Source organism: Paramisgurnus dabryanus, chromosome 8, assembly GCF_030506205.2.
Source record: "Paramisgurnus dabryanus chromosome 8, PD_genome_1.1, whole genome shotgun sequence".
Classification (NCBI taxonomy): Eukaryota; Metazoa; Chordata; class Actinopteri; order Cypriniformes; family Cobitidae; genus Paramisgurnus; species Paramisgurnus dabryanus.
In genome coordinates, this window is record NC_133344.1 from 5295214 (window position 1) to 5318621 (window position 23408).

Consider the following 23408-nt stretch of genomic DNA (forward strand, 5'->3'; position numbering starts at 1 on the left):
TGGATTACTCTTTTGGATTGCCCTATAATGGATTTGTTTGCTTATGTGTGGATTTACATTTTAATAAGCCTACTGCACATGGATTCGTCTCACTCTCGCTTTGTGTAAATTATGTTTTTTAAAGTCTTATTTCAAGGTTTAACAGCTAAACAAAACATATCACAAATGTTGCATTTTGGGCTGTTTTTTTCCGTAGTGAACAGACGTGATTTATGTTTTTTAGGGATGTAACGATTCAACCATGTGTCCCATTAAAAATGCCTGTCTGAAATCGATTCTGAATCGCAAGGCTGCGATTCTTTGTTTCATGCACAGCTTGTGCGTGTACTAGGCATTTGGTCAGTAGGAAGTTCTTATCAATCTAAAATCATAACGAAATGCATTTAAAAAAGCAACACTCGTTAAACAAAATAATTTAATATTCTTTATTATCATGAAAATACCTGAAACAATTTGAAGAACAGTGATATAAATATTCCTGTAAACATTTCCTGGAATAGCATTCGTAATGCTACTTCTTCTGTGGCACAAAGGGAGTTTCTGCACGGGAGCGCCCCCTGGCGTTCGGATGTGCCTATATTTCACCGTAATTCATTCATTGAGAAAACGCGCATTTACACGGTTAATCGTTACACCCCTAATGTTTTTACTACCTAAAGAAAACGTGCCAATTATTTTTCAACGTTTAATAAACGTCCTTTTGTTTTTATTTAAGATGTGGTTTTTAAAAGGTTTTTAAAATGTTGTACTGCAACATTACCTAATTACAATGAAAATACAATGTTGTGAAAAGTTTGTGATTGTTTTTAATCTGATCATAATCTCTTTGTCCTACGATGTCCTATCTTTAAAATTTAAAAAAAGGTTGATGTTCTGTCTTTATTCTACAGCAATTATTTTCCCACCAATTCTTTTCATTTAGTCATTACTTTATACAATAGTTTGTGATGATTTCTGAACATAATTGAGACGCAGTGAGCGTCTTCCCTCTCCAGTACAGCAGGAGGCGCTGCAGCTCTTTAGTCCGCAGATAAACTCACTAAAGAAAGAAAGAGCGCAAGTGTAATGTGTTTGTGTGTCCTCAGTGTTTTTCTCTCTTGTGTGTTTTATTGAGTGTAAACAGAGTCTTGTCTCTGTGTATTTAAGTGTTGAGACGTTGATGATGAGATGTGCTGTGCTGTGAATGAGTAGGAACTGATCTGTCCACGCTGGATATATTGACGATTTCATCACAGAAATCTCTCAGCTGAAGAAAGAGGTGGCGTTACTGGAGACAAAGCTGAGGTCAAGAGGAGATTTAGCAATGAATCGAGAGGTTTGTACAGCTTAAACATCATTTACCTGAATCGGACAACATCAAATCATTTCTAACCTGTGTGTTGTGTGTGTTGTGTTGTCAGGATGTGGATTGTTGTGAATCTTCAGTGTATGTGACTGATGATGGGAGTCTGGATTCAGTGTGGATGAGCAGAGATCAGAGCCGCACACCACAGCCACTGCTGGACTCTAAACTCTCTGAAGAGAAATCCACACACACACAGGACTCCGATCTCAGTCTGACTTTACTCTGTTATACTGAGTCAAAGCCCACAGACACTCAGGACACTACAGTGTGTGACAGTAAACCGAGCTTACAGGAGGATCAAACCTCCACAGAGTCTCTGGATTCTGTCTGTAACGCTGGAGAACCGCAGCAGATCCTGCAGACCAAACTGAAGATGTGTTCAGTTAAACTCATCGACTGCACGAACCTCATGATGAAGATCAAAACTGAACCCACAGAAATCAAAACTGAACCCACAGAAATCAAAACTGAACCCACAGAAATAAAAACTGAACCCACAGAAATCAAAACTGAACCGACAGAAGAGGAAGATCGCACTGATGAAGATGATGATTTTATTCCATCAGGTATGTCTCCTCAATTATTGTTGTATTTTTAACTGTCATGTGAGCACCTGTTTTGGGTTTTCAGTCACAAACTCACTAATCAAGGGGCGGTTTCCTGGACAGGGATTATACTAGTCCTAAACTACTTTTTTTTTTTAAAGGAAAACAACAGAGTTTTTCAATATTTTACTATGTTTTTACCTCAGCTTAGATTAATTAATACAGTCCTATCTGGTTTCGGTGCGTGCACTTTTAATTTTTGTACAGTGCTTCTTGAATGTGTTAGCATTTGGCCTAGCCCCATTCATTCCTATGGTTCCAAACAAAAGGTTTATTTTGTGCCACCTACTCTTGTAACTACTTATGTAACATAAATAGGGAAAACATGTAAGTGTTTGGTGGCTTCTAAACTCATCCCTGTTTCTCTGTCCCATTGACTTCAGTAAGTTTCACAGTTCTTTTCCCCAGAAAATAATAAAAGCCAAAAAGGTCCATCATAATAAAATATGAAGTGAAAAGAACACTTTTGTACACGGAGAAACCAAAACAAATGATTTTATTCAATAATTTGTTTGTTCCCCTCCTTGGTTGTTCATTAGCAGACTACGACACGTCACCTGCTGACGTAGTTGCCAATGTTTTTATTTAAGCCGTTATGCAAACATTGTAAACAATACTTAAACAACCTGTATAAATGCCAGTATTACTTGTTAGTGTATTCTGTGTCTGTACGCTGGCAACTCTGTTTTTGTTTACTTTGCGTACATAAGTGTTCTCATCACTTCATAATATTTTTATTGAACGAATTTTGGACCTTTTTGGCGACGTCTTTCATTGTTTTCTGTGGAAAAGAACTGTGAAACTTAACTAAAGTCAATGGGACAGACAGAAGGTTTGATGGTTTTTATCAAAATATGTAACAATGTGTTGTGAAGACAATCGGAGCACTTGGGTGTTTAGACAACACAGGTGTGAGTTATGATAAAATTATCATTTTGGGGTCAGCATATAATTCAACAAGAATTGTGTCTGTACAAGTAAAAAATATTGCTATTTGACTCCTACAAAATAGTGGATTACTCCCAAATAATCATGCATTACATCATATGTTTCTTTGTCTTTATCGATCACTTATTGAACTGTCATTATCATTTTATCGGGTAAATTTATAGAAAATTAGAAAAGTATTTTCAAATTATCGCCCAGCACTGCAGTATGTACTATAACTGGGGTGGTGATTATATACTATTACTAATAATGTAAATATATACTACTAATAATCAGGGATTTTAACAGTATAAAAATCACGGTACGGTAATATTTTGGCATGGTGCCCACACTGTAAAAAAAATCCGTAGAAATTACAATGTTATTGCAGCTGGGTTGCCGGTAATTTACCGTAGATTTAAATTTATGTTATTTACTGGCAAGAGTTTGTTCAAATTTGAATACATTTTAAATATTAACAAGTCTTTATCTTTACAGAATAAAACTATACAATAACAGCCTCATGCAAAGCATTCTGGGAACCAGAAATCATCATCAACCTTTTTTTTTTGCTTCAGATTTTGTTTCCCAGAATGTTTTGCTTGACACTGTTTTTTTTAGTTTTACTCTGTAAAGACAAAGACTTGTAAATATTAAATGTTCATTCAACTTTGAACAAAATGTTGCCAGTAAACAACATGAATTTAAATCTACGGTAAATTACCGGCAACCCAGCTGCAATTTCTACGGATTTTTTTACAGTGCACGGTACGGTAATTATTTAACCGTTTACAGGAAGGAAAAAACAAATGAAGACTTGGAATAACTGCCATAAGTGTTTATCAAACAAGACTGAACATTACAATGTAAAAAGTGTAATGTAGTGTAGTGTTTACAATTTTCATAAAAAGGACAAAAATAATTAGACCATGTAATAAAAAAAATAACCTATCAGTTTAGCTTGTCAACTTTAAACAACTCCCAATCAGTCAGGTTTTAAGAATTGAGTCACTCCCTCAATTGACCTAGTTTTTTTTAAATATTTTTATTAATGCTAATGCTAATGCTTGGTACTCCTATGAAAGCAACAGTTGTGATTGTAAAATCAAGAAAAGATGATGGGTTTTAAGATTGGTCAATTCCTGAAAACAAACAACCCAGTAAAAATGAAAATAGCAGCTTATTTATTCGTAGCTGGACCTAGAGCTGAGGTTAGCTCACTCAAAACAGGGGTTTGTTTCCCAATCTGAACTCTGCAGCCTCCATAAGTCGCATTTGTAGGCTTCATACGTCATGAAGACTTATTTCTTATTTCACAATATTAACATTTTTCAAGTTGACTATTATTATTATTTAAAGCTGCGGTCGGCAACTTATTTGATCATATTTTTTTATCATATTCACTGAAACCAACACTATGCTCCGATAGAACGAAAAAACCCCGCGCTTCTAGCTCCACCTAGAGCCTGTTATTTGTTTTGCAAAAATCCACCGCACCCGGTTAATTTGGTCCAATCAGCGCAGGCCGGTTCATTTGGTCTAATCAGTGCAGGGCTGTGTAAAATCTGCCTGTCAATCACAGTTACTGCACACACCACAGATCCCCCTCCCCCTCGCGCGCGTTACAATATCACGTGCATCCGCCTGAAGTTCATAGGCGTTTTGGTTTGAACGCAGCGTGATGGCGGAGAGAACATTCACTAACAAACTTGCGATTCCTCGGTTAACAACTAGAGCTAGGAAAACAACAAAAAGCGACCTTGACCGTAATAAAACTAGGATCAATATCGGACCAGCATTTGTAAGGTGGAGGAATCTACGAGATTTTAAAGGGTTCAAGCTGGATGCAGAGCTTGCCACATCTCTTCTCAACAGGTAATTGTGCTTTATCAACCATTGATTGTATTTCAGAGTGTTATGTAAGTAATCTAAGTATTCTTGCGAATTATGTGAGGGAGGAAAATTGTGTAGGGCCAAGCTCAAATCGCGGCAGTGGCAGCTAGTAGTGGCACTTCCGGCATTAGTAGTGGCACTTCCGGCATCTGGCTCATTTTGAGGCATCTAGTAGTGGCACTTCCGCGCGGCAGTGGCAGCTAGTGGTGGCACTTCCGGCATCTGGCTCATTTTGAGGCATCTAGTAGTGGCACTTGAGGCATCTGACTTATCTTGTTTGTGGCACCTCCGGCATCTTAAGGCAGCTAATCGTGGCACTTCCGGCATCGGACTCAACTTGAGGCAGCTAGTGGTGGCACCGTGACTTTTTGAGGCAGCTGACAGTTTTTGTGTCATTTAGGGGTAGCACCGCCTCGTATATTTGTACCAGCTGTTTACGCGGTTTTTGTCCTGTCATAATGTTTGCGTGCTGGCTGTCAGTCGGCCATGTGTGAGTGTGTTGTCATGATTGTGCGCGCACGCTGGCTGACAGTCGTTTATAGGTGCGGGCATTTCGAGATGCCACGGTTACTCTTGAGATGCCACCACTCTGCCCCCCGGAATAGAAATAATAGAATTCTAGTTTTCTCACTTTGTTCATCTTATCTTATTATTTTAGCGGGCAGACTGAGAAACACGTGGCTAAAATATTTATAATTTATTTAATAGGGCTGGGTTTCGATTCAAATTTCAAGAATCGATTCGATTCCGATTCTCAAGGTCTTGAATCGATTATCATTGTTCGATTCGATTCGATCCGATCTGATCCGATCTTCGAGATTTAGATAAGTGTTTTTGAAAAAAGCCCAAAATGGTGCCAGATAGGGGTGGGCGGAATGACCAAAAATCTATTCCACAGAATGAGTCATTTTATTTCACAGTAACTGTATATTTCATGTATACATGTTTTTCAGTTTATATTGTTTTTGGATTATAAAAATGTGCAGTTATTTGCCACTCACTATAGCTTTTAACTGCTCACCACAGTTTTAAAATATGGACAATTTAAAGTAAATAATGTTAAAGTGAAAATGCCCAGAGGATAACAGCAAGTCTTGATAGACAGAATCTTGTTTTTAATTGAGTTATTAATTTTATAGACTATTGAAGCTATAGTATGCATTGTATTTTGTATTTATGCATACATTACATTAAAAATAAAGGTAAAATGAACAGGTATAAATATATGCACAAACCTACTGACAGGATAAATACCTGTATATGAGAGACGGAGCTCTAGATATAGATATTATGACGGGTGCTATATGATGAGTTTTGTCTTAGCTTGCTTAAAGTTCAGAAAACGTTACAACTATTAGCATTATGTGCAAGAAGAACTCTTCATTTGGCGACCCGTTGCGCGCGCCTCAAGAAACCTCTGCCCGTCAGAGACCGGCTGCATGAGCACAGAGGGAGGGAGAGAGAGAGAGAGAGAGAAAGAGAAAGAGAGAGTTTTGCTGGAGACCTGCGGTGGATTCACTGGCGCTTATTATAAAAATAACACGAATAACTCGTTCATTTGTTATGAGTGGATTATTTTACATATAGATCGCAGCTTTGAGCGTTTCTAGAGATTTCAAAACAACCGCTTGCTTAACGTTACTGACCGCTATGTTCGTTGTTTTAATGTCCTTCCACCTCGCGCGCATGCGTGAATTCAATGACGCGGCAAGTTTAAGTTATTAATTATTAAATCGATTCTCTGAGTTAAGGATCGATCTTTAGTAATTAACATGAAAATCGATTCAGAATCGGTGAATCGATTTTTTCAACACAGCCCTATTATTTAAACAGTATTTTAAAACCAGGAAGCCCCCATCTTTTACTAATCTTACAGTATTGCAATTCTCTTGTCTACCGGTAGGTGCCCCCAAGCACAAACGAGAAACACCGCCTATGCTTTTACTTATTGTGCCCCCTGCGAGTTGTTGGTTGTCAATTTTATTTTTAAATATCTTTTTTTGTTCTGCAGATTAAACTAAGTAATACGGAAAAATTATGAAATCATTTTCAGTTTTAGTTTAACCCTTCTATTTGAATTTAGTTTTTACACATCATTTAAATATTTTAATTCATAATTTTTGTTACAATGGAAATTCTATTTTGTTCATTTTGTGCCCAAGAAAAACGGCATGAGAAACAATAGATTGATGTGCCCGAAGCCGAATACGTTATTCGGAAGGGCAGGGATAATGGCTTTAAAACGAATAACGAATTCATCCGAATAACAGAAAAAATATTCGGCCAGACATAATCACGTGTTTACTGGAACAGCGCTAAATTATACACCCCTTAAAGCATGTATAATATGTGTGTGAAGTGAATGAGTGCAATCTATAAAATGACATGAATGACATTTTCTGCGTGTCCCTTAGAAACGCGAGCTGTTTTAGAATTAGTTTTAAAACGCTGCTAATATATCAAACTTCTTTTAACCCAACTGTAAAAAATGAGCCTTTTAGGTTTTTTATTTTATTTAATTACACAAGACCAAAAAACCTTGATAAAATGCTGCACTCTGATAATAAAATATTCGTTAATAACTCCGTGTCTCCGTGACTTCGGTCACAGATGATCTTTTAGTTAAAGCAAGCTTCATTGTCAATCTAGGTGAATATACAATAAATAAGTAAATAGATAAAAATATGAAAATGTAACATTTTAAAAGCAAAATTTAAACTGAAGATTATGACATGAATTGCAATTAACATAAAAAATAAAGTAAGTAAATAACAACTGAAACATTTGAATTAAATCTTTCTAATTACCTTACTGTTTAAAATAATTTTGCTTGTTTTGAACTAAGTCAAAACTGACTTTAAAATAATAGAGCATAATGTTATTTGAAATTTTAAACGAATATCTGATTATTTATTAATTTAGATGAAGATTAATAAGGAAGTTTTTTTAAACAATTCGTTCTGTTCGCGCAAACGCTGTAGGCCAGGGCCGCTGGAAGTCATTTTGAACAGGGGGTGCTGTGAATTTTTTGTTTTTTTTTTTACAAAAAACCTATGAGCCTATAGGCCTATTTAAAATACATATTAAAAATAAATACATTGAGTTTCACAACTTTATTGTCATATACACTTCAGTGCACACAGCCAGGGTCTGAAACACACAGACATCATCAGTTCTCAGATGAATATATGCGCTATTAATCAGAAGCATAAATACTTTTAATAATCCCAGGGGGAATTATTTTCGTTACAACTTCAGATATTCATACATATATTAACATACTGAAAATGCGTATAAATAGCACGAAGTGTAAACCTCGTGCAATACATACGCCAAATTCCACTTTGGGGTGCATATGATACGCAAGTCCTTCCCATTCACTTAAACGATGCATCTTTTTTTGTCGTTTTATTTATTGGTTTCTCAATTTTTTCTGTTTTTTTAAACCATTTTCGCTTGGGTTTAGGGTTAGATTTTAGATTTGCTTAATGAGGTTATTTAATATACCGGTTTCTCCATGTTTTTGTCCATATTTAAGCCATGGTCGCTTGGAGTTGGGGTTAGAGTTGGGGTTAGAGTTGGGGTTTGGGTTAGGATGTCATACTTAAAGTGTTTATTACAAATAAATTAGGCTACTAAATGCTTAAAATTAAGCTTCTAACATCATATTCTCTTCATGCAAATAACTAAAAATATATTTTCGTTCTCACATATTTAAGTGAACTTACTAAATACAGGGGCGGGTCTAGAGAATTTTTCATGGGGGGGCCGGACTGGGGCACAGACTTAGAGAGGGGTGGCACATTTAAATACATATAAACAGTGAATTAGTGTAACTTGCCCTACATTGAAGGTAATAATACTGTATACTGTATCCTCCTGATACATTCAGTACATTTAAACCTCCTGATGTGTTTTTGTTTTAACCTCCCTCTGGTCTCTGCATGTAATACACATACCTTGGTTTGCAGAAAAGTCAGTGGACTACTGCTGCGTCTTCCTCTATTCTCCCTCTCGTCATGCCTTTCTGCTTCTATCTCTCTTTTTTTCTTCAAAATGAAGAAATTCTGAATTTTTTGAGACCTTTTCATTGGTCCTATTGCCTGTATCTGATTGTCTGTCTGTCCCTAAAGAAATAATAATGCATTTTTCTCAGTTACTTTGTCAAGTCATAAACTAATTTATTTCCTAAAGTTGAATGTTGTCCACATATCATCTTAATAAAGATATTACATTTGGTAGGGATGTTAACCGATGACCGTTTGACCGATGGTTGACCGTATCAACGTTAACCTGTCAAAGTTTTCGGTTGTCGGTTAAAAAAAGGGATCTGTAAATTAGGCTATTATAGACAGTGGACTAAACCCTACTACAGTTAGTCATCTCTTTCTTTCCAAGATCTTTTTGTGTGAAGTGAACAAATCCCTCACACTCAGTTTTTCATAACTGGTCTGTTTGTACTTTATAAACCAATAAAAAAACATTTGGCGCGAGGTCACTGCTTTTGGTTTCGCATGTTCACAAGGTTTGCGAAAAGTAAATGCTACAGGCTATTTTTTGATAAATTCCTTTATTCGAATAGTAAATAAAATACAGTAATACAATAATTAAAATTAAAGTCTCTCCTGGTTGTGTTCCAAATTATTAACATTTATGTCTTTTAGGCTAACAGTAAAGTGCAGAGTAAGTTTTGTTTCTGTAAATCCTCAGCCATGATTTTTACCACTTTATTAAGTTTTGCTTTGTAGAAAGCATTTCTTTGAAGTGAATTTCGTTTTGTATAAATTGTATCTTAATTTTAATAAATGTTTAATCAACCAAATGCATGTATTTATTAAATAAAAAGCAAATATAGCAGAGTATATAATTACCGGTCCGTGCATGAAGGCGCCGGCACTGCGCGTTCACTTGCATTGCATTGTTAATTAGAACGCACCTCATCATAAATAAATAAAACTCAGCGTAGGCCTATATGCCTCATACAAGCATTAAATATCTTTGCTGCATTTATTCTAGAACAAAAACAGTGCGAGACCTGCTTTGGCCGGTGCGTTTACACATTCTGAAGGTGCCCGTTTAATCCATTGGTTTTATCGTGTTGCAGTCTATTAGGCAACATTCCGCATAAGATGGGTTTAGATTTGGAAATACATTACATCTATATTTCAGTGGTAACAGAAAAGGTGATGATGATCATCCTATGTCTTTAATATTACTACCCCAAACTAAAGCGCAGTCTCTTGCTGATCTGTCATTTTATTAAATGAGCCGCGGCAATTTTCAAATGAGCTTCACAAACGCCTTTATTTTCAAGTTCAATGCGATCACCTAGTACCTAAACTATTTCGAAACTAAGCACGGCGCCGTTTGCGGGACTCATGTTTCGCGCTGTAGGGGATTTAAAAAGTATTGTGAGGCAGAGCCGGCGCCAGACCATAACTAACAGGGGGGCACTCGGCTTCCAACGGGGGGCACGCAATAGCAACAATAACTTGCAAAAAAAAAAACATTAAAACAACAAATACAGCAAGCACACACTCATACAACTGGTACAGACTGTTGGCTCATTTCCTGTATAAAGTGCAAAAGACCACAAACTATGCGCAAAACTACTGAACTTCGACCGCGGCGTGAGCGCAAGCTGAGCTCGACGCAACAACAAACCGCCCTCGCGCGGCGCAAGCCATTGAAATTAATGGGTTTCATAGCGCAGCCCACAACGCGTCCTATCTAATAAAGCCGCTTTACCATAATCATGTCGTAATGCTGTTAACCGTCTATATAGCCACACTTCACATTTAAGCTTACGTAATTTAAAACAATGCTAACTTACCTTTGAAATAGCTGAAGACTGCGTGTAAGAACATTAAACTTCCTTAAAAGAGTGTCCTGTAGATTTGTAAATTCCACCTCGACCTCTAATCTCTGAGTTTGAGCCAGTCTGTGTTTGCATGAAGTCAGATGAAGCAGGCGGTGCTGGTTCGTTCTAAATGTTCTAATATCCATATTTTACACGATCCATAAAATGCCGCGAAAAAACAAGTCACAAATATGCTAAAGACGTAAGACGGGTGAGACGCAGCAATACATCCAATCAGAGAAACTGGTCTATTTTAATTGAAGAAAACATATATCAACTATATTTTCCTCATTTGATTACATTACAAGTCATGAAACATTCAATGTTTAATTTATTTTAATTATTCTTGATATATATTAAAGTAATAAAAAACTTTGTAGGGGGGGCACAACAACCTGTTCGGGGGGGCACTGCCCGCGAATGCCCCCCCTTGACGCCGGCCCTGTTGTGAGGTCTGTGTGTGTGTGAGCCGGAGGCAGAGCACAGAGAGATGCGAGTTGCGAAATTGCAGGTGCGGCTCGAAATGGCTGTTTATTTTAAATAGCATAGCATATTTTAAACTATAGGCCTATCAGTTAACCGGTTTCAACCGGCCAATGAGGCTCGGTGGCCGGTCAAGAAATTTTTTCGTTTTCGCCATCCCTAACATTTGGTTGTATTAAATGGCATATTGCACAGAGCCCCAGTGAGTTAATGTATAGAAAAAAATAATGTTTGTTGTTTTCTTTAAATATGCTTCTGAGGCTGTGGTCTGTTGCATGAAGCTATTTGAACAACAAACTCTTAATTTTCAAAATTCAGAGTAAGTTTGGAGTCGACAAATCCAGATAAATCCAAACTGGTTTAGATCAGGATCAGATGTTGGACAATGCTTGGTTTAAACTTTGTGTTTTATCTAGAGTTTGCAAAGCCTGTGCACCTGAAAGTGAAACCTGCTTCATGCAACAGAAAATGTACTTACCAAAAGGAAAATAGTTAATAGCAATGAAAGTTTAGAGGCTGAGGAAATTCTAGACGTTTATTCATAGTCGTATGACATGTTAATGTTTTTGCATGCGCCGAATCAACGCAAAGCTCTCTCCGTGTGTCGACTATTGAGGGCACTTGTCGTCTTAAATAAACCCATGCACACACAGACGGCGCAGCTTAAACAGTCACTCCACATAAAAACGTTACGTTGTTTTTCATTGATCTATTCCATACACTATGAGATACAATAGCGCAACTCTCCCTAAAGTTTACACATCAATATTTGAAGGATATAGGGAGGATTACGTCTGATTGGAACGGGACCGGACACATTCAACCTGTCTTTGCATACAGCTACTCACTTAGTGCCTTTTTAGTGTTAAATTGCTTAAAAGCACTTGAATGTTAACATTTTAAAACACGTGTAAATTATAAACTATCCCTGTTTAATCCGCGATCGAATCGCATGCGGGTTGAAACGTGGGTTCTGATCCGTATGGATAAACTGCGATCTAACACACCACTATTTATTACAAACGCAAAGGCAAACGTGACTTTATATATTCTTTTAATGTACCGTTAGGTTGTCTTCAACTTTAGTAATGAGCATTCTCGACAGTAACAGAGAGGAGCTAGCTCTTACTAATCGCAGGTTTCCACATTTAAGGAAACATATCAAAACTCAGCTCACTCACCTATGACTTTGTTGTCCTTTTTCACTATCTGCATAAAACTCCTTTCTCCGTCCTCTGTGTTTTTCCTTGTTTTTCCTTGCTTTTTATTGGTGCCACCACCGTTCGTTACTATAAGTGTGCGCCTACTAATTGACTCCGATAACAACATGTCACGGTAGAGTGGTTCCTCGGGTCTAGACAATTTTTCATAGGCGGAGCCTCCACAAACATTTATATTTTAATATTTTAAGCTAATAAAAAAAAGTAATATAAATAAATCAAAGCCCTGTAAAATATGAAGTTTTATTTTAAGAAAAGCAAAACCACTAGTACATAATTAATACTGACGAGACAGATGGTGTGGGAGGGGGGGCACTTGGGGTGGCCAGTCAAATTGTGGGGGTGGCCCGTGCCCCCCTGGCCCCGCCCCTGACTAAATAAAGAAAGAAAGAAAAAACGAAATGACAAATAAATAAACTTTTAATTCACTTTTTGATGAGCACAAGAGCATGCGGGTAGCCTACTCGTGAAGAGCGGAGCCGAGGAGCGCGCATATCAGACGTGAACACGAAATGAATAGTGGGTTAAATTATGCTTTCACTTCATTTCCTGGCAGTTTCACTTGTTAGTGAGGATAGTAATGACAAGATGACGCCGAATTACATACAATATTATTACCTAACTAAATCTGAGAGAATGCAAACACATTACAATATTTTTTCCTCCGTCCGACGGACAGTGCGCAGATACATTTTTGTAGCCCGACAGGAATTTGCCAAAGCCCCGGGACGTCGGGCTAGCGATTTTGCGAGCCCTGCATAGGTTTTTTTTTTTAGAAAGACTTTCTTTAAAGTGAATTTCGTTTTGTATAAATTGTATCTTAATATTAATCAATGTTTAATCAAACAATTGCCTCGATTTAATAAATAAGAAGCAAACCAAGAACTTCGGGTGTGGTGTGGATTGAAGTGAACCAACTATTTCCGCAGCCTACGTCTTTCTGCTTTTAATGCATTTCTTAAATTAATGTCTCAATTACACAGTAGGCTTATAGAAAGTTATGATAGGCTATTTATTGCTTAAAAGCAATAGGTTATATAGTATAAAGTGTATCAATAAACGTGGCGTGACTTATAGTGCTGAGTTACAGAGCTGGTAGACTGCTATATCAAACCACATCACTGTGATCAGAGATGCTTTCTTTCTATTTTTTACCCCGCTATCATATTTGTTGTGTGTTTATGTTATTGAGAGGAAAGCGCGCAGCACATATTTATAACGTGTTGTTATTCAAAATACGTTTTCCACTTGCTTGCAAGAAAAGTTCTCAAAGTGATCATCGCTGAAAGCTGCTCGGGAATATTTTTCTCATTAGAACCTTACTGTAACGCAACATTCAACTGCTTTATAATAGTTTTTAAATAGTTTTCAGGCTTACTTATAATTTTACTGTTTTTAACATAACATGCTATAGATAAAATACCATATCCACAGGTACAGAGTCATTATATACAATAAATCCGTGGGGTAGCATTTAAAAAAACATTTAAAAATAGATGCATTTGTTTAAAGCAAAACATTTATTTACTTAGCTACAGATGAAGCAGCTCTTTACTCCTTCTAATTGGTCATCATTTATGTCCAATGACTCAATAATAATCGTTTTTGTGCTGCTGCCCTTCAATGTATGTGATAATAAGCAAACCCAGGTTGTCATCCCGTTAATACTGTATGCGCATTTTATGAACGCGCTCTTTACTCTAGCAAAAGTCACTCGTCGCGCATTGCGCCGGTTGTATAATAGAGTCCAAAGTCTCTCGTACGCTATGGGACGAATGCCCAGGGAGTTCAGAATTTATGTGTGGGAATGCATCAGTGAAAGGTGTGTGAGTCTTTTCTGGGTCATGGTGCTGCGTACCCATAGTCACGTAATGCGTGATATAGGGTTGACCCATGTCCTCAAAAAACGCAAGGCGGAGAAAGTGCGCTCAGATGAGGCCACGGATATGGGTAGGCACAGACAGTAATGAAACTAAAATCCAAAATACACGTAATAACCTACGCGTGTCAAAAATAATTTCCTAAAATATTAATAAGTAATATATAAATTGTGCAAAATATTTTTACTTAAAAAAATTCTCCCTCTCGCCAACAGGGGGTGCTGCAGCACCCGCAGCACCCCCACTTCCCGCGGCCATGCTGTAGGCTATGGACATAGTTAATAATGAGCTCAGCAAGTTTGTAGTAATGCTTATTATGCTTTCGTAAATTCTTGTCAAAAGAATTTGTTTTTGAACTATTCTGTCAGTGCACGTACTTGCGTGTCTGTGTGTTGTGTTTCGGATCTGTCAGTCAGCGCGAGTCTTGTCGATCTTTATAACTTTTTAACTTAAAACTTTATCTCTCTTAATAACTCTTTAAACGTCAAGCAAGTCCTGCATTTTATTTTCAAATTCCTGCATGTTTTTAAACCGAAACCAAGATGTCAGACATGACACGCATCTTAGTATTAATCATTTCACTCTCAGAAAACGTATGTTTAATTAATAGATGTTTAAGTATTTGAATCGCTAAAAGAGGGATTAATGTAGGCTACTAATTTTTTCTGAAAACATCCCACTCATTTATACAGAATGGGTCACATATGTAACTGTGCTGAAAGACACAATAAACGCTTAAAAGTGATTGTTACAGATACAAATACAGATACAAATACTGACTCCGCTGCACACCCCTACAATAGATTACTTTACAATAAATTAAATCAAGACAATAAAATATATAATGTATACTCTATATGCAGTAAAATACATACAATCACAAAATAGAAAATTTTATAAAGTGTACAGTTGCTCAATAAACAGTATGAACGAGGAAAACAGTGCACAATGAGTAGCCTATAGGTAACAAGAAATTCGAAAATAACAGGAATGTCACTGTAATAACTAATTGTTATATGATTCTGTGCCGGTATAATTACATATAGTTTTGTTACATTATTTTAATATTTTATATATTCTGTTAATTCATATGACACAAACCTGCACATCGTGGTGGTGAGGAGAATGAGAATGTTTCACTTACAGTACATAAAGTGACAAATACCAAGCATTAGTACACAATGCTCTTTTTGCAACAAATCAATTGTGGATATGAAACATATCTTGGTTGTTTGGTCTGATAAACAAACTGTGATGTTTTTCTTTTACTTATTTTTTAAAAAGTTTTACATTCACAACACAATAACTAAAAAGAGTCATTCAAAATTTATTTTGAACATTTATTCACACTAAAATCACAGGTGTTAATGTACAGTGATGCACTGCTGGCCCTGGGGTACATGTGAATCTCCACCCTGTGTGGTCAAAGACAAGTAATAACAGTATGGTATTTTTTATTTGAGAAACCTTATATCAGAACTTGATATAGTCTTGGCCCCGGCGTTTCCCGTTTGTGCTTGGGGGCACCTACCGGTAGACAAGAGAATTGCAATACTGTAATAATTGGTAAAAGAGGGGGTTTCCTAGTTTTAAAATACTGTTTAAATAAATTAGAAACATTTTAGCCACGTGCTTCTCAGTCTGCCCGCTAAAATAATAAGATGAACAAAGTGAGAAAACTAGAATTATATTATTTCTATTCCGGTGGGCAGAGTGGTGGCATCTCAAGAGTAACCGTGGCATCTCGAAATACCCGCACCTGTAAACAGTGGTGTACTGCAGGGTATACGCAGGTATACGGAGTATACCCACCTCTTTATTTGATGGCATGGGGTATACCCACTTCTACTGGGGGCATACATTAAGAGTATACCCACTTCTACTGGGGGCATAAATTTAGAGTATACCCACTTCTCCAGACACCACTACACCACTGCCTATAAACGACTGTCAGCCTGCGTGCGCGCACATTCATGACAACACACACACACACTCACGCACCTCGCGTGAATTAAATGAACACCAGCGAAATGCCATAGTGCCAAGAGTTGTAGCACCTAGTTCCCCATAGTTCCCGAGGCATCTCGAAATGGCCGACTGACAGCCAGCACGACAGAACAAAGACCGCGTAAAACAGCTGGTACAAATATATGACGCTGAAGTGCCACCCCTAAATGACACAAAAACTGTCAGCTGCCTCAAAAAGTCACGGTGCCACCACTAGCTGCCTCAAAATGAGTCCGATGACGGAAGTGCCACGATTAGCTGCCTTAAGATGCCGGAGGTGCCACGAACAAAATAAGTCAGATGCCTCAAGTGCCACTACTAGATGCCTTTAAAATGAGCCAGATGCCGGAAGTGCCACTACTGATGCCGGAAGTGCCACTACTAGCTGCCACTGCCGCGATTTGAGCTTGCTGTCTCTCGGAAAATTTTGATACCGCAATACTACGAAATGTATAATACCATTACATCCCTACTAATAATAAACTCTCCAACACTCTGCTTCTACTACTCTTGACTAGGGGTGGCATGGTTCACAAAGTACTACGGTTTTCGCCTCTGTGCGGTTCCTGTAGTGTTGTCAAAAATATTGATATTTTGATACATATCGATACTGAAAATGTAAAATGATTCCAATACTCTTGTCCCGCGGAATTGATACTCCGAGACGAGCTGTGCGTTGTTTTTTTGTAACTCTGCAAACACCAGCAGCGCGTTCTCGCTCTCTCTCTTTTTCTTTTTAACGGCGCCCACACACACAGTGCACGTGAATGCAGTGCTCCGCCTCCTCTCCTCGTCTCGTTCGCTCTGGTTTAACAGTACAAGAAAGCCAAGCAGTAGTGCTGCATAGAGGTCGACCGATATGGCTTTTTCTCTGGCCGATATTTAGAAATCAGGGCAGCCGATGGCCGATATGTTTAGCCGATTTTCTATATGTACATAATAATCAAAATGTTCTCATCATTAGCAGATATTTTCAATGTAAAAATGTCACTATTTAAGTCAAAGTATTTAAAAAAATTATGACTGGTCTTTCTGAAGAGTTTTACAACCTCCTCTGCACCATGCATTTATCAGACCTCTGCTGTCATCATCTTTGATCAGTTTTTTACCATGGCTTTTATTGCTTTGTAGGATAAAATCCTTATTTGGTAGACCTGATAAATTGTTTATTCATCATAAACTTAACATAGTAAATGTCTATGTTTTTTAGTTGAGACTGTTATTTAGGGCAAATCTTTTAAAAACATTTACATTCTCATTTCTGAGGCGCTAAAAGTGACTGATTGTGCTGACAGTGACGTCTTGTGAGTTTAGTGTTGGGACAGATCTGTTGTTTCAACCGTTCATTCAAACGAATCCGTTCAAAGGAGTCAGTTCGCGAATCGGACGTGTGGTGTTCTAATCCAGGCTGAGCAGCGCAAAACTGTAAACAAAGTGTTACTGTAACAACACGAAAAACATTTCCTCGGTGGATATGATTTGGTCTTTCGACCTTTCGCCATCGAGTCAGTTTTGTTTTGAGTAATAAAAGCAGGGAGACAGTTTAAAGACAGAAAGCGTGTGCGCGCAGCTCTGCTCTCTCTGTCATGCAAACAAAGATCATCACCACTCATTAATCACATGAATGAGCCTAATCTTTGCATGGACAGTGCACCGCGAGACATAAGCCCGTCGCGCTGTTGTACTGGCTGCTTCATTTGCGCGATCCCGCCATCGTTTACTTAAGCTGTTTGTGAACAAGGCACGGCTGCAGTGCACACACACGGGAGCGATCTGCTTGCAGTAAGAGGCAGCGTCACGAGTTCTGCAACAACGCTTAGGTGCCCGCAGATGCACCTGCCTATTAATCGGCCTAATTTTGCAGTAAAATCGGCCAAAGTCGATTTTTTTAAAATATGCCAAAAATCGGCCAATTAATCGGCCCGGCCGTTAAATCTGTCGACCTCTAGTGCTGCATGAAGGTGTTTTCAGATGCGAGTCAAATAAACATGGGAAGCCGGAGGACACAAGTGAAGTAAGCCAAATATGCGTTGCTACAGAGCCATGTGCTAACGCCGCTAGCAAAGCACTGAAGGATCGACACGCCGAGGAAAGATTGATAATCATCCCAAAGTATTAATTCTAGACTTACCAAATTGTTGTTGATATGCGTGTTGTCACGTTGTTTTTTTTTTTTTGCCTGTAATGATCCAAGTTACAATCGCCTCACAGTTATCAGACTAAGCATTTAGCTGACAAGAAAATACTTTTACTGTGCTAAAAAGTAAATGAACCCGGATACTGTTGTACTTACTTTAAGTTCACAAAAACATGTCATTTATTAACCCTCATGTTGGTCAGTGAGGTATATTTTCACATTTGCACTATAATCTGTTTATCATATAAATGTTTATGTATTAACTAACATTAACAAACAAAAGCAATACATTTGTTTAAGTACTTGTTTATCTTTTTTTACTATGCTAATGATCACTAGAGAAAAACTGAGATAATGCTTCTAAAATTATTCTTTTTTTACCTTGAATGCTATTGCTTTAATTTATTTTTTATATTTTGATATATTTCATATTTTTCGTAAATATTTAATATATCTACTGTTCATATGTTCATTTATTAGTGAGATATATGATTAGTATGTTGTCACGTTTTTAAAATAAAGCACAGCAATGAGATTTGAGAGTGTTTCTCCCTTTCCAGGAAAGTATCGAAAAATGTTATGGGCATCGAAACAATAATGTTGGTATCGTGACAACACTAGGTTCTTGTTGTTGTTTTTTCCTTTTAATCGTTAACACTCCAGAAATTTACTTCATCATATGATATATAGCTTAATTATCCACAATTTAGGATAAAGTATTAACAAAATTGTTATATCATGTAATCATGCACAAACTGAATTTGACGATTTTAAGGACATTTTTGGGACCATCTCTGAGGAAAGCTAGGTGAGATTTTGATACAGCAAGAGAGAAGACATTGATGACAAGCTTTTCATTTACTTGGCAAAAAATGGATAATGTGTATTGCTATCTCTACAGGAACCTATGTGCCTTTTTACCACACAAATATTGAATTTGAAGCACACAAAGATTAAACCGAAGAATTAACTTGGACAATCAAACTGCCAACGTCAGTGTAGTTTTAAGCCTTATACTCTCTGCATCCATACAAGCGCGAGGGTGCGCGAGGCAAAAATGTAAAAAAAAGATACAGAATCTCAATTTTTTATCCTTTGTGTAAATAAGAGTGAAAAGAAAATTTAATTGTTTCGTGTTTCTTTCAGATGTGAAGAGTGATTCATGTTTGGATATAGAAATAACGCCCTCAACATCAAAAGAGCGACTGACAGCACAAACTCTTTCCTGCATCACCTGTGGAAAGACATTCAGCTCACTGAGACATTTAGAGAGACATGAGAGAAAACACACAGAACAGAAACTCTTCACCAGATCTGAGATCAGCTTAACTACCTTACAAGAGAAGAAACTTCATTCAGAAGACCACAGAGAGAAGAAGAAGAAGAAGCAGTTTCACTGTGAGCAGTGTGGGAAGATTTGTGTCTCTTCCTCTAAACTAAATGTTCACATGAGGACACACAGTGATGAAAAGCCTTTCAACTGCACTGAATGTGGAAATTACTTCAGAACCAAAGAGCATCTTAAAGTTCATCAGAAAAATCATACAGGTGAAAAACCTTACAAATGCTCTCAGTGTTACAAGACGTTTTCTCCGTCAGATCACTTCAAATCCCATCAGAGAATTCACACTGGAGAGAAACCTTATCACTGTAGTGTCTGTGGGAAGAGTTTTAGTCAACAGGCTACGTTACTAAATCACAAGAGAATTCATGATAAACCTTTCCAATGCTCTCAGTGTGACATGACGTTTGCTCAGTCAGGTTCCTTAAAATACCATCAGAGAGTTCATACTGGAGAGAAACCTTACGTCTGCGCTCACTGTGGGAAGAGCTTCTCTAATTCATCTGAATTCAAAAGTCATCAGAGGGTTCATACTGGAGAGAAACCTTATCAATGTAATGTTTGTCGGAAGAGTTTTAGTCAACAGACTACCTTATTAAATCACAAGAGACTTCATACAGGTGAAAAACCTTACAAATGCTCTCAGTGTTACAAGACGTTTTCTCAGTCAGGTCACTTCAAATACCATCAGAGAGTTCACACTGGAGAGAAACCTTACGTCTGCGCTCACTGTGGAAAGAGCTTCTCTGATTCATCTCGATTAAGAGTTCATCAAAGAGTTCACACTGGAGAGAAACCTTTCAAATGCTCTCAGTGTGACATGACATTTGCTTTTTCAAGTAACTTAATAGTTCATCAGAGAGTTCATACTGGAGAGAAACCTCATCACTGTAGTGTCTGTGGGAAGAGTTTTAGTCAACAGGCTACGTTACTAAATCACAAGAGAATTCATGATAAACCTTTCCAATGCTCTCAGTGTGACATGACATTTGCTCAGTCAGGTTCCTTAAAATACCATCAGAGAGTTCATACTGGAGAGAAACCTTACGTCTGTGCTCACTGTGGAAAGAGCTTCTCTAATTCATCTGAATTCAAAAGTCATCAGAGGGTTCATACTGGAGAGAAACCTTATCAATGTAATGTTTGTCGGAAGAGTTTTAGTCAACAGACTACCTTATTAAATCACAAGAGACTTCATACAGGTGAAAAACCTTACAAATGCTCTCAGTGTTACAAGACGTTTTCTCAGTCAGGTCACTTCAAATACCATCAGAGAGTTCACACTGGAGAGAAACCTTACGTCTGCGCTCACTGTGGAAAGAGCTTCTCTGATTCATCTCAATTAAGAGTTCATCAAAGAGTTCACACTGGAGAGAAACCTTTCAAATGCTCTCAGTGTGACATGACATTTGCTTTTTCAAGTAACTTAATAGTTCATCAAAGAGTTCATACTGGAGAGAAACCTCATCACTGTAGTGTCTGTGGGAAGAGTTTTAGTCAACAGGCTACGTTACTAAATCACAAGAGAATTCATGATAAACCTTTCAAATGCTCTCAGTGTGACAAGACGTTTGCTCAGTCAGGTTACTTACAAGCCCATCAGAGAGTTCATACTGGAGAGAAACCTTATCACTGTAGTGTCTGTGGGAAGAGTTTTAGTCAACAGGCTACGTTACTAAATCACAAGAGAATTCATGATAAACCTTTCAAATGCTCTCAGTGTGACAAGACGTTTGCTCAGTCAGGTTACTTACAAGCTCATCAGAGAGTTCATACTGGAGAGAAACCTTAACACTGTAATGTTTGTGAGAAGAGTTAATCAACAGTCAAACTTTGTAAAGCTTGTTTAAGTTTGTTTAAAATATTGTTAAAAGTTAAGGGGGGGGGGGTAATGCTTTTTCATGCATTCAGACTTATTACCACTTATTAAGTGTCAAAAAAGGAGTTGATCTAACAAACAACCAATCACAGTTTGTTTCGTCTAGCGTCACGTTTGGAAAGTCCCCACAACAACAAACCGGTTGGCAACAACTCAGTAATTGAAATAACCAGCGGCAACCAAATAGCATCTAATGGCACTTTTCCATTGTATAGTACCCCACGGTTTGGTTTGGTTTAGTTTGGGTCGGGTCAGCTTACTTTTGGGAGCTTTTCCATTGGGTGCAGTACGTGGTACCTGATACTTTTTTTCATACCGCCTCGGTTGGGGTTGCAAGTGATCTGACAGAAACTAAACTAAACTGTGGGGTACTATGCAATGGAAAAGCGGCATAAATAAACTTCATTACTCACCACAGAACAACGGTGTGCACTTTATCAACAGCCACTCCAATGAGACGCTCCCGGTAAACATCTGTTTGAAGCATACCTCTCCAATTTTTAACACTTACAAGCAATTCTGTATAACCAAAAGCCAACTGCGATTTTTTTTGACTCCACTAACTGCCTCAAGCATAGCTCTTGTATGTCTTTTAGAGAGTCTATACCAGGACTGGAGGAATATTTTTAAGAATGCAAATTTTAGCTGATCATGATAACTGCCCATTATTAGCCACGTAAACTCAACTGATTCTCTTCCTTGTACGAACGTCAGAGTTTTGTTTCCTGGTTTTTCCAAGTCACTTCCTTCAGAGGCTAGGGGAGGCTCCTCTTTAGCATTCAGAGAACACGTAAATGGAACAGGCTAGCAAGTGCACGTCATTACGTCAGTGAATGGTGTGCTTTCAGGGCTGCGCACATAGGATCATGGGTGATTTGAGAGCGCGAAGGCTACACATATGCATCCTTTCCTGTATATGGGATATTTCGCGAACGAAGGACTCGACAGATGTCGATGAGGTAGCATCCTTGAAATTCTGGCTTTTGAGGATCCTTCCTTGACATTGAGAAACAATGTTTCCAATTAAGTGTACAATACACATCAGACGTTTAGCCAACATTCTGTGGGCGTGACGTCTGAGGCTGAGACTACCGGTAGGCTTTCACGACACAACTTTATCAAGATAGTTCGACAAAAGAATTGTGTTTTTGGATGTAAGGAGAAAAATATCTTATTTAGCTTTCCATGTCTTAAGACAACAAGGCTCAGTTTGACGCCAGATTTTCGACTGGAGCTGTCACAACTTTAAAAGACCCTGTTTAGGAGTCACAACCACGGGCATAAGTAAATCAAAATCTCACGTTTTGTTTGCAATCGCGCATACGTGCATGTAATGTAAACAACACCGTCAACAGCAAACAACTTTTACACATTTTAAACGGGCTAATCCAGAAAAAATACATCATCAAGAATTACTTTGCTTTTTTAATGAAAAAATAGCGGATAAACAAACAAGGATTAATTACCAGATAGAGATGTCCTGCTGTAATCGTTGCTGCTGTTGGTCCATTACTGATCAGTATCCGATTCTGGATCATTTATGTATAATGTAATGCTGGTTATTTAAAAAAAGTTTTTTATTTAAGTTTGATTTCCATCGATGTCACAGCTGTTAGATTAGTATCCAAAGCTGCACGTAATCGAAACTCTCCGCCCATCATACGCCTTCAAGTGTTCGTATTTTTCCGGCAAAAACTGGAATGGCCGTTCTGTCTTTTAATAATCTGACAACACAAAAGACACTTTGGACATATGAAGGATGAAATACTTCTCTATAGGTAAGCAAGATTAGATTAGATTGGCAAAAATGTTGTGTGTTATGTAAGCTTT

General features: G+C 37.8%; 1 protein-coding gene across 1 annotated transcript; it reads left to right on the plus strand.

Moving 5' to 3' along the window:
• Nucleotides 1–1448: 1448 nt before the first annotated feature.
• On the plus strand, nucleotides 1449–22998 carry LOC135771668 (uncharacterized). Its single transcript, XM_065282003.2, has 2 exons — nucleotides 1449–1911; nucleotides 19504–22998. The coding sequence occupies exons 1-2, from the start codon at nucleotides 1464–1466 to the stop codon at nucleotides 21489–21491; spliced, it is 2436 nt and encodes an 811-aa protein (XP_065138075.2). The 5' UTR covers nucleotides 1449–1463; the 3' UTR covers nucleotides 21492–22998.
• The last annotated feature ends 410 nt before the right edge of the window (nucleotides 22999–23408 follow it).

Bases quoted from the DNA above. Each gene is read 5' to 3' on its own strand.
- LOC135771668 (XM_065282003.2), top strand. From the start codon at position 1,464: ATGAGCAGAGATCAGAGCCGCACACCACAGCCACTGCTGGACTCTAAA. The intron at 1,912-19,503 runs GTATGTCTCCTC...TGTTTCTTTCAG, and splicing joins TGATGATTTTATTCCATCAG to ATGTGAAGAGTGATTCATGT.